Source organism: Colletotrichum chrysophilum, assembly GCF_026319265.1.
Source record: "Colletotrichum chrysophilum strain AFK26 chromosome Unknown scaffold_88, whole genome shotgun sequence".
NCBI classification, from domain to species: Eukaryota; Fungi; Ascomycota; class Sordariomycetes; order Glomerellales; family Glomerellaceae; genus Colletotrichum; species Colletotrichum chrysophilum.
Window position 1 is genome coordinate 1 of NW_026517375.1, and position 20436 is coordinate 20436.

The following is a 20436-nucleotide window of genomic DNA, read 5'->3' on the forward strand; positions in this document are numbered from 1 at the left end:
GGACCACTCACATGCTAAGCGAGTATTATACCACTAAACCATTCGCCCAAAGGATGATTTCGCCCGGACTTGAACCGGAGACCTTCAGTGTGTTAGACTGACGTGATAACCAACTACACCACGAAACCAGTGATTGTTGAAGAGATCGGCAGAAATGAGCAATATGAATGTTGGGCGCTGTTGTGGGTGGGTAGGGCAGGGCATGGCGGGGCTGGACGGATGGCTTCATTTCGTGGTTGCATGCGTCGGCGAGAAGTGAATGCGGGGCAAGCCATTGGGGTGAATGGGCCAGAAGAAAAAAGCTATTGAGGGCCGCTCTCTCAAGTTCTATGGTAAGTAAGGTCTATTCAATCAGGCTTGGACGAAAGGAATATCCCGGTTTCTCGAAAATTACAAGAGCCACAATAGGATTGGCACCGAGGACCGAGATGAAAAAGATTCTTCGGTCCTCCGAAATGCTGGTGGTGTGGGACCTTGTTCGGGTCCGGCACAGGTGCCGGGGTTGCCGTGTGCGGCTTTGAGCTATGTTGGGCAAGTATTCGGCGGGTTCTCGCCGTCCATAAGCATTGTCAGCTTTACAGGAGTTCAGGAGTTAAGCGAGTGCGAAGAGCTGTAGTTACCAATGACAGGTAAGATTCAAACCCGCAAAACATAATGAGTGTGGCTGTGACGGGTTTGGCAGGCAGCATGCAGAACGTGGACGCCTCAGCTTGGCATTCGTAGCAGAGCATGTCGACAGTGAAATCTCAGGGTCCACTGCCACACTTTGCAACGCATGGTATGCTTAACTCAGCTGGTAGTTGCGTGACTGTCTTTTTGTCCGGTTCATGATGAAAGTGATTTCGTTCGAACGGAGGTTCATCTCAAACTTGCGATGACAGGAGAACAGACTTTATGGATGCAGTACTCTTAGGTACCAAACCCTGTCACCCAGTCTGAATGTATTGTCGCGTTTTCTATGCCCTTTCAGCTAGACTATTCATCGTATCTCCAACAAGAACTCGGGTTTTTATGCTGCCTCCCACTATTCTCGATCACTTCAACCGTCACCGCAGCCATTGCCAGCTAGTGGGACTTCAGCGCCTAAAGTAGGACTCAAAGCATCACAACACACGCAATTTACGGGACTTTCTCATACCTTCTGAGCCAAGACTTAGTGCAACAACAGCCACGCAGATCTCGTCAGCAGGGCTGAGGTGTAGGATTCAATCTACTGTCGGACTCATCCCCTGGGGCCTTGTCATTGGGCGAGATACACGCTCTCGCACCCGAACCCCCGGCGTTCGCACTCGCTTAATCCAATTCTGTGGGGCACAAGCTGCCTCCGGGCGCCGAACGATCAAGGGGTCCACGACCGATCTGCCCCTCCGAGTGGCAGTGATGGGAGGTCTCCCGTCCAGGCAATCGGTCTGTGAACAGCTTAAAAGAACGTCTTTGCTCTAAGCCTTAGTTTATGATGAAAAGGCCACGAATGGTTGGAAATATTAAATCGCCGACACATGCAGAAACACCATCCTCGATACCCTAGAGATACATAAACAGACGGTTCTTCACTTACACCAAAATCTTGCACAATGGCCGAGCGCGCATTCCGCTTCCGTGACGGCGTCGCAATCGCCCAGATCGCCGTCTTCTCCGTCTTCCTCGTCTTGGGCATCCTCTTCAAGGTCCAAAAGAGAATGGGCTGGTTCGGCATCTCCTTCATCTCAATAATACGCGTCGTCGGCGCGGGCTGCATGCTCGGCACTATGTTCAACGACTCAAGGGGCCTCTGGGCAACCATCTTTGTCTGCGAGTCTTTAGGACTTGTGCTTCTTACGTTTGTGTTGCTGGATCTATTAAAGAGAGTGTAAGTTGCCCGTCTATCTTTGGTTGATACGACCCTCGCATGCTAACTTGGTGCTTCTCCCAGAAACAACTTCGTTCAGGTCCTCACGCCGTGGCACTTCCGCATTCCGGAGCTCATCTGCTGGGCTGGCCTCGCCATATCCATCGCCGACTACGTTGTCGCCAGTAAGAAGACGGAGAACGCCATGGCGCCTGGGTCGCTGACCAAAGCCGGGGTGGGCCTCTTTGCCGCGCTCTACTTCTGGGGTGTCCTCCTTTACGTCTGGCTGGCGCAGAAGTGGAAACTGGTCCCCGAAGGCGAGCAGAGGTCCATGATCGGCTTCGGCACATCTTTCCCCTTCATGGTCGTTCGCATCGCGTATACGATCTCGTACGTTAGCACCGGAGACGATAAGTTCAGCGCTGTGAAGGGGGATACGGCGACGTATCTCGGCATGACCGTCTTGATGGAGTTTGCTATTCTGGGCGTTGTGGTATGGACTATTATGGGTCTGGAAAGACTTCATGTGCATGAGAAGGTTGGGCAGGGCGAAGATAAAGGGGCCAGCATGGATGAATTGGTTGGGCCTAAGCCAAGAAGTAGCGGGGAGGAGGTGAATACAGCGTATGGAGAGCGGAGGGTATAGACGGTCATAATCGTGGCCATGTGTTTTGAAAGCATTTAGATGAGATACCCAAAGCCTTCTAGCTTTTTGCTTCTTCTAATCTTCAGCATTCTGCGTTGTCAACGAGACACTGTCAAGTTTCTTCAGAGACCGCCTCAAGCTACCGTTCCTTCGGTTGGTGGAGGTCGGGCATCACCGGGCAAGGGCATTTCCTAGAGCCCGTTAGCATTCACTCCAGCAATGGGCATTAAACAATGTGGACACCAACCAATGAGTGAAAAAGCGATCCAGATGCCTGTCTGGAGCGGAAGCTTGGGCGGGCACCATCTAGGGTAACATCAGCTCACATGGCCTAAACTCATTTGCATGCTTAATCGAGTACTCACAATGACCCAGGAAGCTTCAAGAAGGAGCACCAATATACCCAAGGTGCTGCATACGCGGCACCAAAAAGCACAACTCCAGTCAATCCCCTTAACCACCTGTCGTCCACACGTCTGTCTCTTCTCCAATGTAACGGTATAGCGAAGAAGGCGGTGCCGAACAGCAAGGCAGGCGCGAATGCCATGAAGAACACATTACCCTCCATATGTTTCTTGATGATTGAATTGGGAAAGCGATCCCAAGTAACCCCTATGAACACAGCAGAGATAAGGTGGAGTATCATCTCTGCCACGACCGTACTACGGTAAGAGTCGAGGTAGACATATTCCTTCTCCAAGGGCTCCGTTGCGTCCGTTTCGGTCGTCTGAGTCTCAGAGGACCTTCCGTCACAAGCATCGTCAGCAGTCGTGAGCACAGCGCTGGAGGGCTCTGTGCTTTGCTCCTTCTCCTTTCCTTTATCAACTGGCTTGTAAGTGGACCAGTCGCTGGTTCGTACAGTAACAAAGACCCAGAAGAGAGTCATCAGAACCATGTTCATGCGCGGACGGGAAGCATACAGGGCAAAGATGATTGCGAAAGACAGATGATCGTATCCCTCGGTATTGACCACGACGAGACTTGCGAAGAGATTCCCGAGAAACGTCATCGAGAAGCCCACCAACCATGAATACCACACGGAGCTGCACCGTCGTGAGGGTTTGTCAGGGAGTTTGCCCAAGAATCCGCATGTGATCTTCTTGAGAATTGGTCTGCAGCAGATGATTACTGCAATGACTCCAGACACGACATCCGATATAACGAAGGAGTTGATGGTTTCGCCCATAGATGGGCATTGGCCGTCCGACACGCTGCTGTTGCTGCTCGGGGCGATGATCCACTCGACCGGGATAGGAGGAAGCTCTTCTGGATCAGATGTCCCATCGCGTATGGCACCATATAAGGCGGTATTTCCAAGAAGCAACCATGTGGTATAGCTGGGCTCGAACTGACCTGCTGGTTTGGCGTTTGAAGGGAGACCGTTGCCAGCTCCCTTCGGGGTGTTTTTGTTTCCTTTGGGATTACTGGGACCGGCCCTGGTAACTAAAGAAGTAATGCCCATGACCGAAGACGATGAGAGGAAGAGCTGGTGAATTATCTTGATGATTGAAACCAGAGACCCAGACCACATCACGATCCATGGGCCTGAGATCCTTATAACATCTAGCCATCACAGCCTGTTCTCTTGGTTAGGTATAGGATGTGGCTTGTCATACAAGTTCGGTTATCATTGGCCATGTTTCTTGCCGAAGCTTCGTGTCTGGTCAAACGGTCTCAGCCGAGTACAGACACTCCATGAAGTGGTTTGCGCAGTTGAGGCTCGGCAAGCCCAGCCACGCCCTTCGTTCACTTGGCGGCAAGTTGACCTTCTGCTACTCTTTTTGGCATAGCAAAAACCCCCTTGGGGTTGTTTCACCCAACCGTTCTTTTCGCGTGATTTCAAGCTGCTGTCGTTCGACTTTTAAGTCATTTCTTGTTCGGTGCGCAAGCCTCCATGAATGCCAAGCAGTGGGTGCTCTGCTATGGAGGCTGATCTGATGCTCTCGCAATATCATTCAATCTCCCCAATGTGGATTGAATGAAGCAGCATCATGACAAATTTTATCACATCTTCAAATTAGAGAGCAGCGTGTGAGAAACCCGACTCTCGAGCCCATTGCCGAGGGTGTTGACGGCAAGTGTACGGATGCCCGACCTTGTTGTCCATCTAACATGGTACGCGACACCCAATGTCGAGCAAAGAAATACGACGGCATTCATGCTCGCTGGGAGACCAATTGATCAATGAGAATCTTTTGTTTGGATGGTGACACAGAGCTGTATTGACAGCATGAGCTTGTCACTGTCAAAGCGAAGTCGTCGTCAGTTCAACCCACTAAATCCAGGAACTTCGGGCAAGTGCGACCCAGTCAGGCACTTTCCCGTCAAGTGTACCTTAGGGTACCCCGTCCGCTGTAGCTTCCGCAGCTAGGGGTCTCCACCACACCTCGTCAGTGGAAGGTACCCCGACTTTTCAGCCTCGCGTCCAACTTCAATTCCGCCCCTCGAACGGCGCCTCGTCGCAACCTCACCACTCGTCGAACCACCCCAAAGAAGCGACGCGATGGCGGCTCAAGACGCGCCAAAGCTCCTGTGGAATCCCGACAACGTCAAAGACGTAGCCGAGTCCGTCGGCATCCCGAACCTCAACGACGAAGCTCTGCGCTGCCTCACCCAGGATGTCGAGTACCGAATCGGCCAGGTCCTCGTCGAGGCCCTGCGCTTCATGCGCGCTGCTCGCCGCACCACTTTGACCGTCAACGACATCAGTACCGCTCTCAAAGTTCTTAACATCGAACCTTTGTACGGATACGACTCGACGCGTCCGCTGCGATTCGGCGAGGCTAGCCTCGGCCCCGGTCAACCGCTGTTCTACATCGAGGACGAGGAGGTCGATTTCGAGAAGCTCATCAACGCGCCCTTGCCCAAGGTGCCGCGCGACATGAGCTTCACAGGTGCGCCTTCCTTCTCTTTTGTCTGTCTACTCCATCTAACCTTGTATCGTCAGCACACTGGCTCGCAATCGAAGGCGTACAACCATCCATCCCCCAGAACCCGACGACAGCCGAATCCCGATCGCAAGAACTCGTACCCAAGGGCCCCGGTGCTAACCCCGCCCTGGCCGCTCTTGCCGGCAACGACTCCATCTCATTCCGACCCGCCGTCAAGCACGTTGTTTCTAAGGAACTCATCCTCTACTTCGAAAAGGTCCAGAACGCCATCCTCGACGACAATCCAGACGAGGAAGTTGGGCGTCTCCGCCAGGCCGCTCTTGCCTCCGTCCGCGACGACCCCGGCCTGCACCAGCTGATCCCCTACTTTATCAACTTCGTCGCGAACCAAGTCACCCACCGCCTCGACGATGTCTTCATCCTCCGCCAGTCCATGGAGCTGACGCTGGCCCTCATCCAAAACAAGAAGCTCTTCCTCGACCCCTACGCCAACTCCATCGCCGCACCCGTGTTAACCTGCATCCTCAGCCGCAAGATCGGCGCCGAGGACGGCTCTGATGCGGTGAAGGAGCAGTACAAGCTACGCGAATTCTCAGCGTCGCTGCTCGGCGAGATTGCGCGGAAGTACTCGGCCTCCAACAACCTCCTCAGACCCAAGCTCGTGCGCACGTGTCTGAAGTTCTTCATGGACCCGGATAAGCCCCCCGCTGCGCACTTTGGCGCCATCTCTGGTGTCGCGTCGGCTGGCGGTCCCGAGGCGGTGCGTGTGCTTGTGCTTAAGTGTCTGAGGGCGTACCATGACAACATCCTTCAGCCGTTGAAGGAGAAGGGCGAGGGGATCGACTTTGAGATGCTGGTTGGTGGCATTCTGAAAGCGATCAGCACAATGGCCGAGAGCGACAAGACCCCCGTCAACGGCGTGAACGGCAGCGTCGACAATTATGCCACCGAGCTCAACGAGTTCATCGGCCCCATCCTCGGCGCCCGTGTACTCAGCTCAGGGAACTCAAGAGTGATCCGGCAAATTCTGGATGCCCGAAACATCGAATAGGATCGATATGTGGTGTACGGTCAACCGATGACCCCGAGATCAATGTGAGGGTACATTCGAGTGATTAAATATCTGGGAGGCGCATCGGCGTTTGGGCTGGACATGGTAAAACAGGATTAGGAGGCATACCACTTTAGTTGGCGACCTGATGTAGATAATTGATCACGGGTCTCTAAACGTCTGTCCTGCTGCACTCACCCTCCGAAGTACGGAGTTGATCGCGTGCCACCAATACTTGCATGTTTTGTGAACGGGAACAATGGATTAACTTGTTTGATACTCAAGGGAACTCATTTTACAGCTTCCAGTCTATACAACTCCCCCGCCTTAAGCAGAGGGGGGAGGGCCTTGCGCCAGACAATCTTCCAGCAGAGTGCCATCCGATCAGAACTCCAATCGCCGTCTCCCACCATCAACACACACATACACTTTCCGCTCTCCCGCGTCTCTCTCCTCGTCCCCAATTACCACTCCGTGCCCATCATCCGCAAACCCCAAACCCAGCTTCTTCCCCCTTACCACGCAAAAGCCAGACCGAGCGCCGACACAAGCGACGTGGACCAGATAACCCAGCCCCACTTGTTGATCTCAGGCTTGGCGAAGCCGAGCGCGAAGTCGTACGTCAGGTGGCGGATGCCGTTGAAGAAGTGGAAGGTGAAGGGCCAGGCGACGAGGAACTTGAGGCCGGCCTTGAGGGCGACGGGCGCCGCGGCGGCGGCGGAGACGAGCGAGGCGGCCTCGACGTGCCAGCCGAGCAGCGGCGCGACGAGGTAGGTGCCGAAGTAGACGTAGAAGGCGGCGGAGAGGCCGCCGCCGGTGATGCGCGTCCAGATGGAGGCGCCGAACCACGTCTGCTCCATCTTGTAAATTGTCAGGTGCGGGGAGATGGGGCGGTGCAGGCGCTGCTTGGCGAGGATCTCGTTGCCGTCCGCGACGGAGACCTTGGCGGTTGCGACGGGGCTGTTTGGGGCAGGAGGGTTAGCATCGTGGTTCGTGGGGTGGTCACATGTGTTGGAGGTTTGAAGGTTCCAGGCTCTGGGTGTGAGGGAATAGTTTCGAGGGATTGTCGACGGGGGGAGTAGTTTGCGTACCGGATCTGCGTCGTGGACATGCTGGAGGCGACGACGGCCTTGGGGATCTGGGAGTTGAAGAAGACGGAGGGCTTTCCTGCCGCTGTAATGCCAATCGCCATCGTCAGCGTTTCCCGTTCCTCTGGAGTTATCCCCCAAGGGACTTGAATGATGTAAACGCACCTCGGCGCAGGGCCGATACGCCCACCCGCTGCGCAATCATGTTGGCTGAATGTACTCGAGTCGTTTCGTTGCTCTTAAGATCGAAGTTCGGGTCGCGGTCGCGGGTGGTTCGTTTCGCGGGGGATTGGAGCGGCTCGGGCGTGGGTGAGGTTGCAAAAAAGTGTTGATGTCAAGCTTTCCCAGAGACACACCCAAGGATTCAATGGCAGCAGCCAGGCGCTCCAGTGGAACCCGACCAGACACGGGAATCCCCTCGGCTTTTCGGCTGCGATCGACCAATCAGCGCAGACTACTTCCTAAGCTGCAGTGCCCACGTGATCCCTGGCCATCGGAAGGTTGCTCAAGGTTGGGTGGACCTCATCTTAGCTAAGCACGTATCGAAGCACAGACCACCCGAAAAATTCTGGCTGTGCCTCAAAACGCCGGCGAGCTGGAGGAGTTCTTTTCCCTCTCTTCTTCTTTTTCTCTCCTCAGATAGATAATGGCCGCCCGCCGCAGTACACCTAATGGCGATGGCTCTTCCCTTGGGAGGAGTTCGGAGCTGATGAGAGACGCTGCTGGTAAGCCTTTGGGCTATGGGGGGACCAGAGAGTAATTCTGGGAATGGATCCTTTCGTTGATCTCGGTTCTGGTTGAATCCCGTCTGGAAACCGTTTCATTTATGGGTATCTACATACTTTCGCCTGATGACCATGTTGTGATCCGTTCCATGTCGTAGACGAGCCGCCGGCAGTATGCAGGCCTCGTCAATGACCACTGCTAGCGCTCGCGAGTGCCTCCTGCTGATTTTGCCCACGAACGGGAATATTAGCATAGCGCACGGCAGGCGCTAGCTCAAATGCGCCCGAACGACGGTGAAAGGGTTCACAGACGAGACGTATAAAATCACTCGCATCTGGAATGCCTGTCTACCCGTAGACCAACCCAATGAGCTCTTCTCGTTGTGTGTAGTTCTTCGCGACATCCGAAATACCATGTCCGAATGTACCGACCCGTGGGCCAGGAAAATGATTTATCCAAGACCACCGAGTCTCCGGCGCGAAGTTGCAGCTATCACCGCCTGTCTCGTATTCCGGGCCGGATAAACGGGAAAGAGCACTGCCGGTGGTGGTCCTGTCGCAAGCATGGCTTCCGGACATCTCTGGAGAACGAGTCGCTCGCAATAAACATCGACTTCGTAAATGGCGGCTGATGTCTTCGAGACTATTCGTTGACATCGCAAGAACCATCGGCTTCATTGTGATGGGCACTTAACACCGGAGGCGGATCTGTATAAATACCTGTCACCCCCGCGCAGCTCGAACCCAGACCTGTGCCGTCACGCCGAGGCCATCACAACCGACGGAAACACAGCTCCCAGAGAATCACTTCACCAGACATGACCATAAATATCCTTCCCATCGCTCGGGGGGTCAAGTTGTGCACGCCAGATAGTAAAGCTTGATGAAAAACTTCTCATGGGCCATTCGAGCGAAGACTTGAGATGCTAGGCGGAACCTTGAACAAAGTCCAGCTCAGTCACCATACTTTGGGCAGATATGTACCTGGCTTGATCTATTCCGTAACTGCAATATGCAAAGGACGAAAACCATGGCGGACGACGCCAGTCCTTATTCGCACCCGTAGCATCATCGACACGACTAAGGTCGGGGTGAAGGAGGCGGTCGAAGAAGCAGATGCCTCTTGCGTCCATCCACACAGACACAAACCTTGCTATACACGCACGCATCGCTGACATTGCCTTGGTTTATGAGTTCTGTATACACCAGATGCGCACCTCTTATATAGCCTCGTGCGCTGGCCGAAGCCAGGGCAGGCAGGCACCTAGGAATCACCAAGACGACGAGTAGGGGGGCGTACGGCAGAACTACAAATGATCTGACTGAAGACGAGATTCTCTTGCTCTTCAAATCTGTTGCTCCATCCGAGAGTGTTTGACCAAATCTACACAGATGATGTAGCGTTCGCAAGCACAGCACGCAAAATCAAGCCCCACATTGCAGGCGACGGCATCAGCGGCATCAGGATGTGTGTGGTCGGAATAAGTAGAAGACGCCGACGACCATCGGCGCCGGAAACCACTACCTACCATCGCCATAGGGAAGAAACAACTTCGGCTGTCGAACGCACACAGACAGGAATTCTAGCCTGATGCCTCGCACATAAAATAAGATGCTATTCACCAACCTGTCCCATTTTGTCTGCAAAAAGAAGCTCTCTGCGCAGTACCGGTCCAGCCCTTTTATGCTCATCACAGCAGCGCGATACATGCAACCTAGAAGTCTCGCCATATTGAACATCTAATGGCATGATCGGCTTCATTCTAGGTGATAATAAATAACCTTCCAATCCCCCAAGGCAGTTTCAGTTGCCAAAAAATGGGGTGACACGAAGAATATGCGACTTGAGACATGCGACTTCGCGGGCAAGGTGGTTTTGGGAGGCGCCTGTGTACCACTATCAGGCCGCCATCGCTTCTCCCAGACATCACCAGCGCACCCACGGCCCCTCCTGTTTCTGACGGAATAAACAAAAGACGCTGGCAAGTTCGGACAGAGAAGAGCAAGGAACACACATCCAGTTGGTCGCCACTTCAATTGAAGAAACACTCTTCTTGAATTCCCAACGTGTCTCATCCCATGCTCCTAACCCCTCATTACTTTCTGAATTTGTCGTTGCGCATCGAGACTGAAATTCTTGTCGTCTTAGAACTTCTAAAACTTTGCTTCAAATCCTTCATTATATATACCATCAGCGCCCAAAAAGCTGTTGCAGCTTCATTCTTCGTCCAATCTCACCGAGGAAGAAACTCAAGAAAATTGCAAAAAGAAATGCTGGATGCCAATCGCTGACGGGAATTGAGCCCGACGTGGGGGTCGAACCCACAACCTTGAGATTAAGAGTCTCACGCTCTACCGATTGAGCTAGCCGGGCGACTGAACCCAGCTGGTTTGTTGAAGGGGAGGCTCAATTGTTGTCTTAGGTAGCCTTGCACATACCGGCCCAGCTTCGTCCGTCAACTTCTTCGTCCTTTTCGCGATCCAGTCAGTCACCCAGCCTTTCACTGTCAGTTCTCACGCGTTCTGTTGTTTGTTTTTGTTTCTTCGCTTTGTACCCCAAGGGCTGTCTCTTCTTCGCTCGTTCGCCCATTTGCAAGCCTTGCACAAACGCATCTGCCAGAGTTCAGCCGAGGGCAGCCAAGTCAATTTAGTGGCTCTTCACCGTCACAAAAATATTGAACATCATCCTGTCAAGCATAAACTGAGGAATAAAATGTCAATTCTCGAAACCACCAAGTCGAGGTCCCATTATAACGCATTACTTTTCCATGTCGGAACTTTTCTGACCACGCAAAGAACGACTAAAGCTCGCCAACTAACTGATGCATCTTGCATCTCAAACGCCTCTTAATCTAATGCAAAGTGGTATGCCGTACCCTTGGGACTCCTGATCATACAGATTTTCTCCGCCTAGAATAAAAACTCCCAAATAACAAATGCCACCCGACGCCAATGCAGTCCGGTGCGTCACCAACGAAATACCGGGCGGTAGCACTCAGAGAAGGGGTATTGCACCCGCGAAGGAGGCGGGGGAGGAGCAACGCGCAAATCCTAATCGCCGTCGAGCAAGGCGTCCATGCCATTTCGCTCGCTCTCAAGGCTTTCGGCTGTGATCGGTCCGTCAAAGGACTCCTTCTTCTCATCGTCTTGGTTCGTCAAATCGTCAAACATCCTGTTGACCGCCACCTCGTCCTCTCGTGACCGAGGGGCATCCTCCCTGCCGTTCAACATGCCAACGTCGCCCTTGAACACGTCGGGGCCGAACATTTCCACGGCCCGCTTGCGACCAACCTCGGTGCGGCGCAGGATCTCGAGAGCCTTACTCTTCCCAGCCTCGGTGTGCAAGTTAAGACCATCTTCCTGGCCTTGGAGCAGGCGCTCTTCAAGGGACATTGATGCATTGTCGACAACAAGCTGAGGGCCGCGGCCACCAAAGAGACCGGGGTGAAGTGTCGGACCGCTGTCAATATCCATGGGGTCGTCTTTGCTGCCAATGGATTGACGGTGTGCGCTGCCGTGAGAAGTGCCAGGAGGCGTGGCTGAGGAGTGCTCCGACTTGCGATTATACGACTGATGGAGGCCGGGAATGACGGTTGCGCCAGAGGCAGAAGCGGCCGCAGCGGCTGCCGCTGCCGCAGCAGCAGCCTCGGCGTTTTGAGCCTTGCGCTTCAGGCTGGCGGCCTTGGCCTTCATATTCTCCGGAAGGTCTTCAGGGTCGTCCACGCCGTATTGGGCCAGGAGTTTCTGCAGCTTCGTAGGACGAGGCTTTCGGGTGCTCTTGGACACTTCCAGAACGGGGGGTGGGTTTGGCGCGACCGGACACCACTTGTGCAGCTCCTGCCTGAAGAAGTTGGTCTCATAGGCGAGGAGGATCTCGGCACCCTCAATCTTGCGCAAGTAGAATCGCTGGGTGTCCGCTTCCGACTCGGTTGACACAACAGGGTTGCAGTACCCAGCAATGTGGTTCCGGAAGTCCTGGGCGTTGTCGATGATCTTCTGTAAAACTTCCTCTTCCTCGGGCTGGAAGGGCAGGCTTGAAATCTTATCGGACCAACCGAGCAACTCCTCCAGCTTGGGGCGCGCAGCGTCTCTCGGAATCTTGACTCGCCAGTCGCAGATTGGGCAGGTGTACTTGTCTTCATCCTTGACCTTGCCGCGGGCAATCTTGAGACACTTGCCGTGGTACCTGAACGTTTTAGCAATGAACAAAAATGTCACAGACGGGATTCTCACCATTCATGGCAAAGCTCACACTCGATCATCATGCCAGCTTCGATCTTTCGGCAGATGCAAAAGACCTCGCGGAATCGAGGATCTTCCCACCGGTGAACCTTGCCGTCCGGGCTGGCTTCTCTCGAGGCAGGTTCCGCGGGCATACGGGGCTTATCATTGACAATGTCGAAGCAGTCTTGGTTGCGCTCGAGGACGTAATCCATGTGACTCTTGAGAATGTGAAGGGGCGCATTGGTTTTGCCGAACAACTTCTTGCCCTCTCTCATCCAGTCCTCGTGGCGCTTCTGCTCGCGTTCGAGGTCAAGCGTGCCATTGGGCTTCGAGTTAAGTTCATCCAACTTGCGCATAATCTCTGCGACTTCCGCGTACTTGGGACGATTGCGGATGTCCGGGTCACGCGATCGGTTAGTCAAGTCGACGATCTGCTTGTGGGCCTCTCTCTGCTTGTAGAGGATTTGGTCAACAGCAGCCAAGGTCTCGGATGAGACAGGCAGGTAAAGTTGCTGAACCTGCATCGACAAGGCCTCCAGCTGAGGATAATGAACAACCTCAGCGTTGATCAGCTCCCTTGCTTTTTTCTCCCACTGTTGTCCCGCGTTCATTTGGTCGATGTAGTACGCCAAGTGGTCATTGTACGGCGGGATTTCCAGGACCTTGCCCTCTTCGATAAGCTCGCGGACTTCGTTCAGGTTCAAGGTAGAGCCTCTGTTGTTCCTAGCCTTTTCGTTCCACTTGAGCTGCTCAAGCACGCGGGAGAGGCTGTCGATCTCGGGCATATCCACGTTGAAAGTCTTGCCTTCCTCAAGTAGATCTTCGATGTTTGCGACGTTTGCGCTGTGGATCTGTTCCAGTTCTTTAGCTGCGTTCTTCTGGAAGGCCTCGATGGCCTCAGCCCGCTCCCTCAGCTGGGTAATCTCAGGACAGTCGAATCCTATTTGCTCTGCCTCGCTGAGCAACCGATACACGTTGGAAACATTTCGCGCGTCTTTTTCTTTCTGGTCCAGCGAGTTCTTCCGGTTGATGATGGACTTTTCGCTCTTGCGCCTGTTTTGCTGCTTCCGGACTATGTAGTTGGTGGCCTCGTCCACCCAATCATTGCATCGTTCGACGAATTCCCGAAGCAAAGGGAGTGAGGGCAGTTCATGGGGTATTTTCTCACCCTCGTGTAAAAGAGTCCGCAGAGTCTTGAGAGGAGGGGTTGCCTCCTCTTCCAGAAGTGCATTGTACTTCTCTTCCCATGCCTCCGGCGTGCGGGCCTTCTCCAAAACCCTTTCATAGGCGTATTCGATGTCCTCTTCAGTCTGCCTGAGAATGAGGGCATGTCTCTCGCCGTTGAAGCGTTGCGGCTCGGTCATCTCGCAGCATGGTTGGTAACCCGCGTGCGTAAGGCAAAGGATCTTGCCGGATTTCAGACACTTGAATCGGGAAAAGTAGGAGAAGGCCTTGCAGTAAGAGCACTGGTACTCCTCCTCGGGTACGTCTTCGTCGTTGATCTCAATCCTCAACGGGCAAGTGTCTTCACCCTTGCCATCGACAAGGGCACAGTTGTGATGCTGGGCCTCCAGATGTTTCGCGTTGAACTCGGACCGGGTCGCTACCTCACGCTTCTTGATTCGTTCTAGTGCTGGTGCGAGCCATTTCGCAGTCTGGATGTTGAGGCCGCCGTTAGTCGTGCCCTCAGCCGCAGTCCACAATAGCTCATCATGCGAGAAGCAGGGCTGTCTGCGAAACACCTGAAGCCTCTCGACGCCAGCAAGACCAAAAGGCTCCCAATCGCAAGGAGCGAAGTTGACCGCCTCGTTAAAGTTAAAGCCATGGTTGAAGCCAGCGTGGTATGCCTGAGGGAACGTGATGACGAACTGTCCAGCGCGCTGATCCACGGCGTACACTCGAACGCCAGCTTTCTTCAATTGCTCAGGAGTCAAGAGAGTGACCAGCTGGAAGAGAAGGTCGGGTTGGGTCTCGAAGAGCTCAGGCACAGCTTCACGCATTGCGGCCTCGAACTTCTCCGCATCTTCACCCGGGATACCGTACCATGTCTTGGTGGCGCCAAAGTGCTGGTAGTTGGCGGAGTAGGCGTAGTGGTCCTCGTTGTGCCAGCAGAAAGTAGAGAAGATCATGCCCACATAAACCCATGGCACGGTCATGCCGGAGATGTCTGACTTGATATGCCTGAACAAACTCTCAGGGTGGAGGGGCAACAAGTTGAGATTCCACGGATCGGTCGAGTAGGGATTGTTGGGCTGCTTCTCGACGGTGGGAAAGCCAGAACCATGAGTAGTGCAGTGAATGTCGGCACCATACTCGACTTCGACGGTCTCCTCAATATCGGCAACGAGACGCCAGAATTCGGTCTCAACATCCTCCTCGGTGACCGGACGGTGGCAGCTGAGGACAGGGTCGAACGGCATCTTCTTCTCGAAGTAACCCTGCTTGAAGTCTGCCGCCTTCTGCTGGAATTGCTTTAGGGAGTACAGACCCCCCTCTTCGAAACCGTACCGGCCGTCGCCAACCAGGCATCTGGGGCAGTTCCACTCGGACTCGGGCTTGTGCTTGAGAGGAGGATCGAGGCACGTGCCGTGGTAGGCGTGGTCGCACGATTCGCAAACAATCAGGGGACCTCCCTCTTCAGCCTTGCCGCATTGCTCGCATTTCTGCCGGTGGTCAGCGGTGTCTTGAAACAACAGTTGGGACGATTGATCGCAACTTACCTCGCCAGGGGCTGCTGCCTCATCTCGGGGAATCCTGGGAACCGATGGGCGGAACAGGGACATGTGAGATCCGGCCACTGTGGGAACGGTATCTGTAAGGAAATGTGTTAGCATAGAATACGCAGCCAGTAAATTCTCAGTAGACGGTGGAAACCCCGGGGCAGTCTGCCGCAGTTGGGTTGATTCATCGTAGTACACGGCAAACCCCCTGCACGGCGCATGCAGCTATGGTAGCTGATTGCATTCGGAGCCAGCCGGGACGGCAGCACACGTTGGGCGACGCAGACGCTGACATGGGACGATTGCCGATCGGGGGTTGTGCAGAAATGAGGGGAAGCCACTCACCTTTCTTAAGTCTTTTGCTCCGCCTGCTCCCGCTATCCGCGTCGTCCTTGTCGGCGCTGTCGTCCTTCTTAGCGGAGTTGAGACTGTCGCAGGACTTCTGGCGCTTCAGGGCCGCAGGTCCAAGACTCGAAGGCCTGTACTCTGGGGTGTTCTTGGCGGAATTCAGCGGACTGAAGGACTTTTGAGGCGTGCTTGTGGCATCATTCTGAGGCGTGGGGCGGTTGACACTTGTAAACCCTGAGTTCACAGCAGTGAAGCCGCCAGAGTTGATGGCTCTAAATCCCGAGGTTACAGGAGCCGGAGCTGGCGCGGGCGGCGCATCCGACATGGGAGTGTCCCGGTCAGCCTCCTTCTTGAGCCCGTTGATGCTCGCCTGAAGGGCGTCTGAGGCATGACGAGCGGGCGAGTCGGCGCGTGCACTTGAAGGTGTGTTCACGTTGGAACGCTTCATAGGGGTCACAGCAGGGCTGGGCGTGTACGGGCCGCCGTTTTCGAGCTCGAGCTGTTGGTGAACACCAGGCTTGGCGAGACGGAGATATTCCTCGTACGGGCAAAGCCACCTCTGGTATGAGTTCTTGAGAGAGGTGGAGAGAGAAGACATGATCTTGCCGCTGTAGCCCAGATCACGACCAATCTCAGCCCACTTCTTCAGCTTGCAAACCTTATCAAAGCCGCCGCGAGCCTCGACCGCCTTCTTGAGTCTGTACAGATCAAGAGGCTTCTTGTCGACATAGGGAAGACGGTGCAGATTGTTGCCCTGCTGTCTGTGGAACTTGGCGAGCGCGTCGAGGTACGAGATGTTCGCTCGAGTGCCTGCATCTGTCAGTGTCGCCTCGGAGGAGCGCAAGCGCGGCGACTCACTTCCTTCGACCGAGTTCAACTCCTGTTTCCTCGTTCTGAAGTGGAACCTCTGTGATTCTCGTCAGCACCGCCGTCTCGTGAAAACAGCGTCGTCTTGGGGCGGACAACGTAGCGCGCCCTCAATCGACGCCAGAGAATTGCCAACCCACCTCGGTGTCAATCGCGAACTCGGGGTTCCACGAGTCGGGAGGAATGATCTTGCATAGGCCGTAATTCTGGGCCTCAGGTGAGATCTTCTTGATGTACTCCATCGGGTCCTTCCACTCCTCCTCGGTCGGGCAGTATGTAGGCGCATCTTCGAGGCCGTGGGGGCGTGACTTCTTCTTGGTGGGCTCCTTGATCGCGGTCGCTTGGCCTCTTCGCTCGACCGAGGTCAGATCGAGGGGCGTACTACGCATAGAACTCAGGGGGATCTGGGGGTTCGTCGGGTGGTAACCGTTGGAGTTGACCTGGGCGGCCTTGGATTTGGCAGAGGCGGTGGTGGCTCCGACGGCTGGCGAGGCTCTGGAGCTGGCATTTGCACTGCCGGTGCCGTTGGCAGCGGAGGTTGCTGCAGCAGACACCATGATGGTTGGATTGGGTGGCCAGAGGCCTGTTCAACAGGCGCAGAGGCGATCTGGTTGAATTTGGAGGACTCGAGGGATTTCGGTGGTGTCGCGGGTCAGAGGTACTCGGGTAGGCGGAGGGTGCCGGAGGTGATCATGCGAGCAAATGGAGAGGTGTGGGCTAGGGAGAGTGTCGCATTACAGATCCAGTAAGGAGGATGACTCTCGGACAAGACAGTCGGCAAAACCGGCGGATGCTGGATGTTGGAAGCCACAAGTCGATTGTATACCACAGAGGTGTATGAGGAAAGTATCGCGTCTGCAGAAAAGAGCGAGGCAAGTCAGATATTTGGCACAGGCGGAAGAGCTTAAAGAGCATGCAGCGCAGAACAGAGGTACCACCAGCAGATGGAGGATGCACCAGGCAATATTGGGGGCAACTCACTGGATGTGGCTCACTGTCAAGAAGACGCAGTGCGCATCATTGAAATGAGAGCAAGCGGGTGTGTTGGTCACCTTGAGAAAAGGCCGGATTTGGTGGCAGGCCGAGTCATGAAGGTGTGGTGTTGGTGTAGATGTAGGTCGGATGGGTGTATGTGTGAAGGAGGGAAACCGGGGGAGGAGAGGAGCTGGTGGAAATGGGATGTGTGGATAAGGTATGGGAAGGGAAGGGTGGACGGAGGGAAGGTGCAGTGCAGGTGCAAGTGCGAGCAGGTGCGGATATGGAAGTGGATGTGGATGTGGATGGATGCCGGGCCGGGTGGGCATTGAAGGCAGGCAAGGCAATGGATTACGGGAGACAAGTCAGGCAAGGACACTACACTAAAGTACAGACAGGACAGGTGAGGCGCCAAAAAGCACAGGCAGAGAGACCAGGAGAGTGCACCAAGCAAGAGAGATTGTGTGTGTATGGGAGAGGGTAATGGAAAGGGAGGGAAAGGGCACCTGAATGAGTAAGGCAAGGCAGGCAGAGGCACAGAGGCAGGCACAGGCACAAGACTAGAAAGAATGGAGTTCTTCCCTCATGCCAGAAGAAAGCAAGTGCAGGTGCAGCAGAACAGGTGCAGTGCAGGTGCTGCCTCTCTGTGGGAGAAACATAGCCCAGGGCAGGTGCGGGTGCGGGTACCTGGTGCTGGTCTAGGTAGGTAGTGCAGTGTGCACCTCCTCCATTCACGGTGGTGACGGGGCAGGCAGGAAGGCAAAAATGGGCGCGGAACGGAAGGGACAGCTCACGTCTGTCGGTGCAAAATCCCACTACAAGTGGGTCCGCACTGGACTTCAAGTCTCCACTCCGTCAGTGGGAAGAGGTACCCGATACTTTCTTCATGACGTCCACATGGAAGCCACCAAGTCCACCTCAGACGACTCCTCCACTGCAGAGTGATGTTCCCCTCTTCCCTCCCTCTCCCTTCCCCTCTCCCCAAACTCAGATGAAGCCTCACCTGGAAATCTTCAATTGCTACCCGACTTGTATACTGTCACTGACAATCCACTGACAATCCAAAGAGTATGTGCCTGACAACCTCCTCTGAGATGTTGGGCTATGCTTGCAAATCACCCAGCTAGACAAGAGTCCCAGTTGCCAGACCAGGCTAGCAGCATCGAATTCAAAGGGCCTCGTATCAAAGGGAGCCGTCATTCAGCCCACCTAGTGCATGCGCCAAAATAATCGATCTCCTCCAAAATACATAATTATTCGTTTCCCTTTGAAAACACCTGCCCAAAGACAAATCAACCCTGGAGTTCCGTCCCCAATTGCCCCAGGATGGGTATGATGGTACATAAAACACCCGATCCGCCCAAGTACCGCGGTACATCCGCCCCCAAAAGCTGACATCCAACCTTGGAACATGCGACATCAGACACACCACACACACACACACACACACACACACACACAAACACCCGCCGCACTCAGGGCCGACGACGTCGCAGCGGAGGTTCCATGAATCGTTTTCCATGGGCGCACGGTCGCACATCTGCAGCACTCTTTGCTCAATCTGGCTCGTCGGCGAGGTCAGGTCACCTCCTAGAGTCCTAGGTGCGCGCTCTGAAGTCCGTCGTCGTTCAATCCCCCGGCTGTCGTTGCGCTGATCGTCCGACGCTCATTCGGCTACTGGCCGAGCCACCGACTCGATCATTCGAAGCCGTTCGTGCGATCATCCTGGATACCGCCCTGCCTGCCGGAGTCAATTGCGGCAATGATGAGGCCATGGTGTTTGGGACAGATTGGCGACTGTCGGGGAGCATGCGACAATAATCCGAAGATTACGCAGCATTCACCGCCATACAGAATGGCCTGCTCACCGAATTGTCAGCATTGTGACGGTGACTGCAGTGATGCATTCAATATTCTCCGCCCTCCACCAAAATCACCAACAGCAAGGCTCGCGGGGGCGGCCGATGGTGCCAGGCGTCCACCCTGCCACGGGGTGGCCACGGACCACCACCTCCAGTCTCCCTTGCCGGGGGGTGCCCACTCGCGCGCAGGTGAAAAAAACTGCAGCAAAAAAAAAACCGAGTGAGCATCTGATATCCGTCACTGACTCAACAGGGGTTAGCCATTATCAATCGCTTAGCGAACCAATCACATCCGTATGACGTTGGAGAAACCCGCCTAGCGTCCCAGATCGGTCCAAGGCCGAGGATAAGCCCTGTTTGCGGGGGCGGGCGACTCATCTTTGCAGCACACCTGGCCTGCACCTCATCTCTGGCCCTCAAGCATCCAATTGGTCCGGCTTAGTCATCGGCCGCGAGGGAGTCGGTTTCGATATCAGGTCCTTTGGTTCGCGGTGTTTTCCTGACGTGGCCGTCAACTGCTGTCATATACATGTCTTCATGCATGTATATATAAGACGCAATGAGAACACTACTCAAACTTTCATCAATGAAAGCTTCGAGATAGACATGTGTTAAACAATCAGACTCGAAAAGCCATGAATCTAGCCAACGGACGACATGGAGCCATACGTGTTCCACTAGCCTACCAGGGGGTTGCTATCGGATGTCTATTTATTACAGAATCATCAGAAGAAGATGCTGACAGCCGCTCTTTAGTGTTGTTGCCTTGCTTATGGGACGGAGCAGCAGATGCAAGAGGTATTGATATATTGATTACTCGAAAATGAACTCCTGGCAGACCAGGACGAACTCAAACATTGTCTGGAAAATCTTTAGCTAGGGTCTTCAGCATATCATCTTATATGTCAGGCACTTGGAACAGAGTATGTCAAACCCGCATTCGCGAAGCGTAATCCGCAGTTCTCGACTTGATGTGCCCTGGTAACGTCCCAGGAGTCTCGTCACCCTCTTCATCACGTACTGGTATCAAGTCTTTGAAGAATCGAGCCCTAGGTCTGGCAACTGCAGAGTGTTTAGTTCCACTGCCACGGACAACCTCTTAATATACGTATTAGGCTTGCTTTCAGCGGCATAGTGCATCCGGGTCTGTCAACGCTCCAGGTTCGCCCCCCGGAGCGTTATAAATACACAAAGAGCGTTGTCTGGCTTTG

At 54.4% G+C, this 20436-nt stretch overlaps 4 protein-coding genes and 2 non-coding genes across 6 annotated transcripts; 2 read left to right on the plus strand and 4 right to left on the minus strand.

Annotated features, from left to right (window-relative positions):
- Positions 1 to 54: 54 nt before the first annotated feature.
- Positions 55 to 128, minus strand: COL26b_009264. Its single transcript has one exon. It is a non-coding gene; the product is annotated as a tRNA-Val (tRNA).
- A 1446-nt stretch (positions 129 to 1574) lies between these two features.
- COL26b_009265 (uncharacterized protein) lies at positions 1575 to 2474 on the plus strand (the record flags this gene model as incomplete). The annotated part of the gene is made up of 2 exons (XM_053181998.1): positions 1575 to 1849; positions 1913 to 2474. 2 exons carry the CDS (start codon positions 1575 to 1577, stop codon positions 2472 to 2474), a joined length of 837 nt encoding a protein of 278 aa, XP_053034005.1.
- A 2503-nt stretch (positions 2475 to 4977) lies between these two features.
- COL26b_009266 (uncharacterized protein) lies at positions 4978 to 6416 on the plus strand (the record flags this gene model as incomplete). Its single annotated transcript, XM_053181999.1, has 2 exons — positions 4978 to 5368; positions 5422 to 6416. 2 exons carry the CDS (start codon positions 4978 to 4980, stop codon positions 6414 to 6416), a joined length of 1386 nt encoding a protein of 461 aa, XP_053034006.1.
- A 515-nt stretch (positions 6417 to 6931) lies between these two features.
- On the minus strand, positions 6932 to 7608 carry COL26b_009267 (uncharacterized protein; the record flags this gene model as incomplete). Its single annotated transcript, XM_053182000.1, has 2 exons — positions 6932 to 7376; positions 7508 to 7608. 2 exons carry the CDS (start codon positions 7606 to 7608, stop codon positions 6932 to 6934), a joined length of 546 nt encoding a protein of 181 aa, XP_053034007.1.
- A 2922-nt stretch (positions 7609 to 10530) lies between these two features.
- COL26b_009268 lies at positions 10531 to 10603 on the minus strand. Its single transcript has one exon. It is a non-coding gene; the product is annotated as a tRNA-Lys (tRNA).
- A 677-nt stretch (positions 10604 to 11280) lies between these two features.
- On the minus strand, positions 11281 to 16945 carry COL26b_009269 (uncharacterized protein; the record flags this gene model as incomplete). Its single annotated transcript, XM_053182001.1, has 5 exons — positions 11281 to 12415; positions 12463 to 15116; positions 15174 to 15265; positions 15519 to 16428; positions 16529 to 16945. The coding sequence occupies 5 exons, from the start codon at positions 16943 to 16945 to the stop codon at positions 11281 to 11283; spliced, it is 5208 nt and encodes a 1735-aa protein (XP_053034008.1).
- Between the last annotated feature and the right edge of the window lie 3491 nt (positions 16946 to 20436).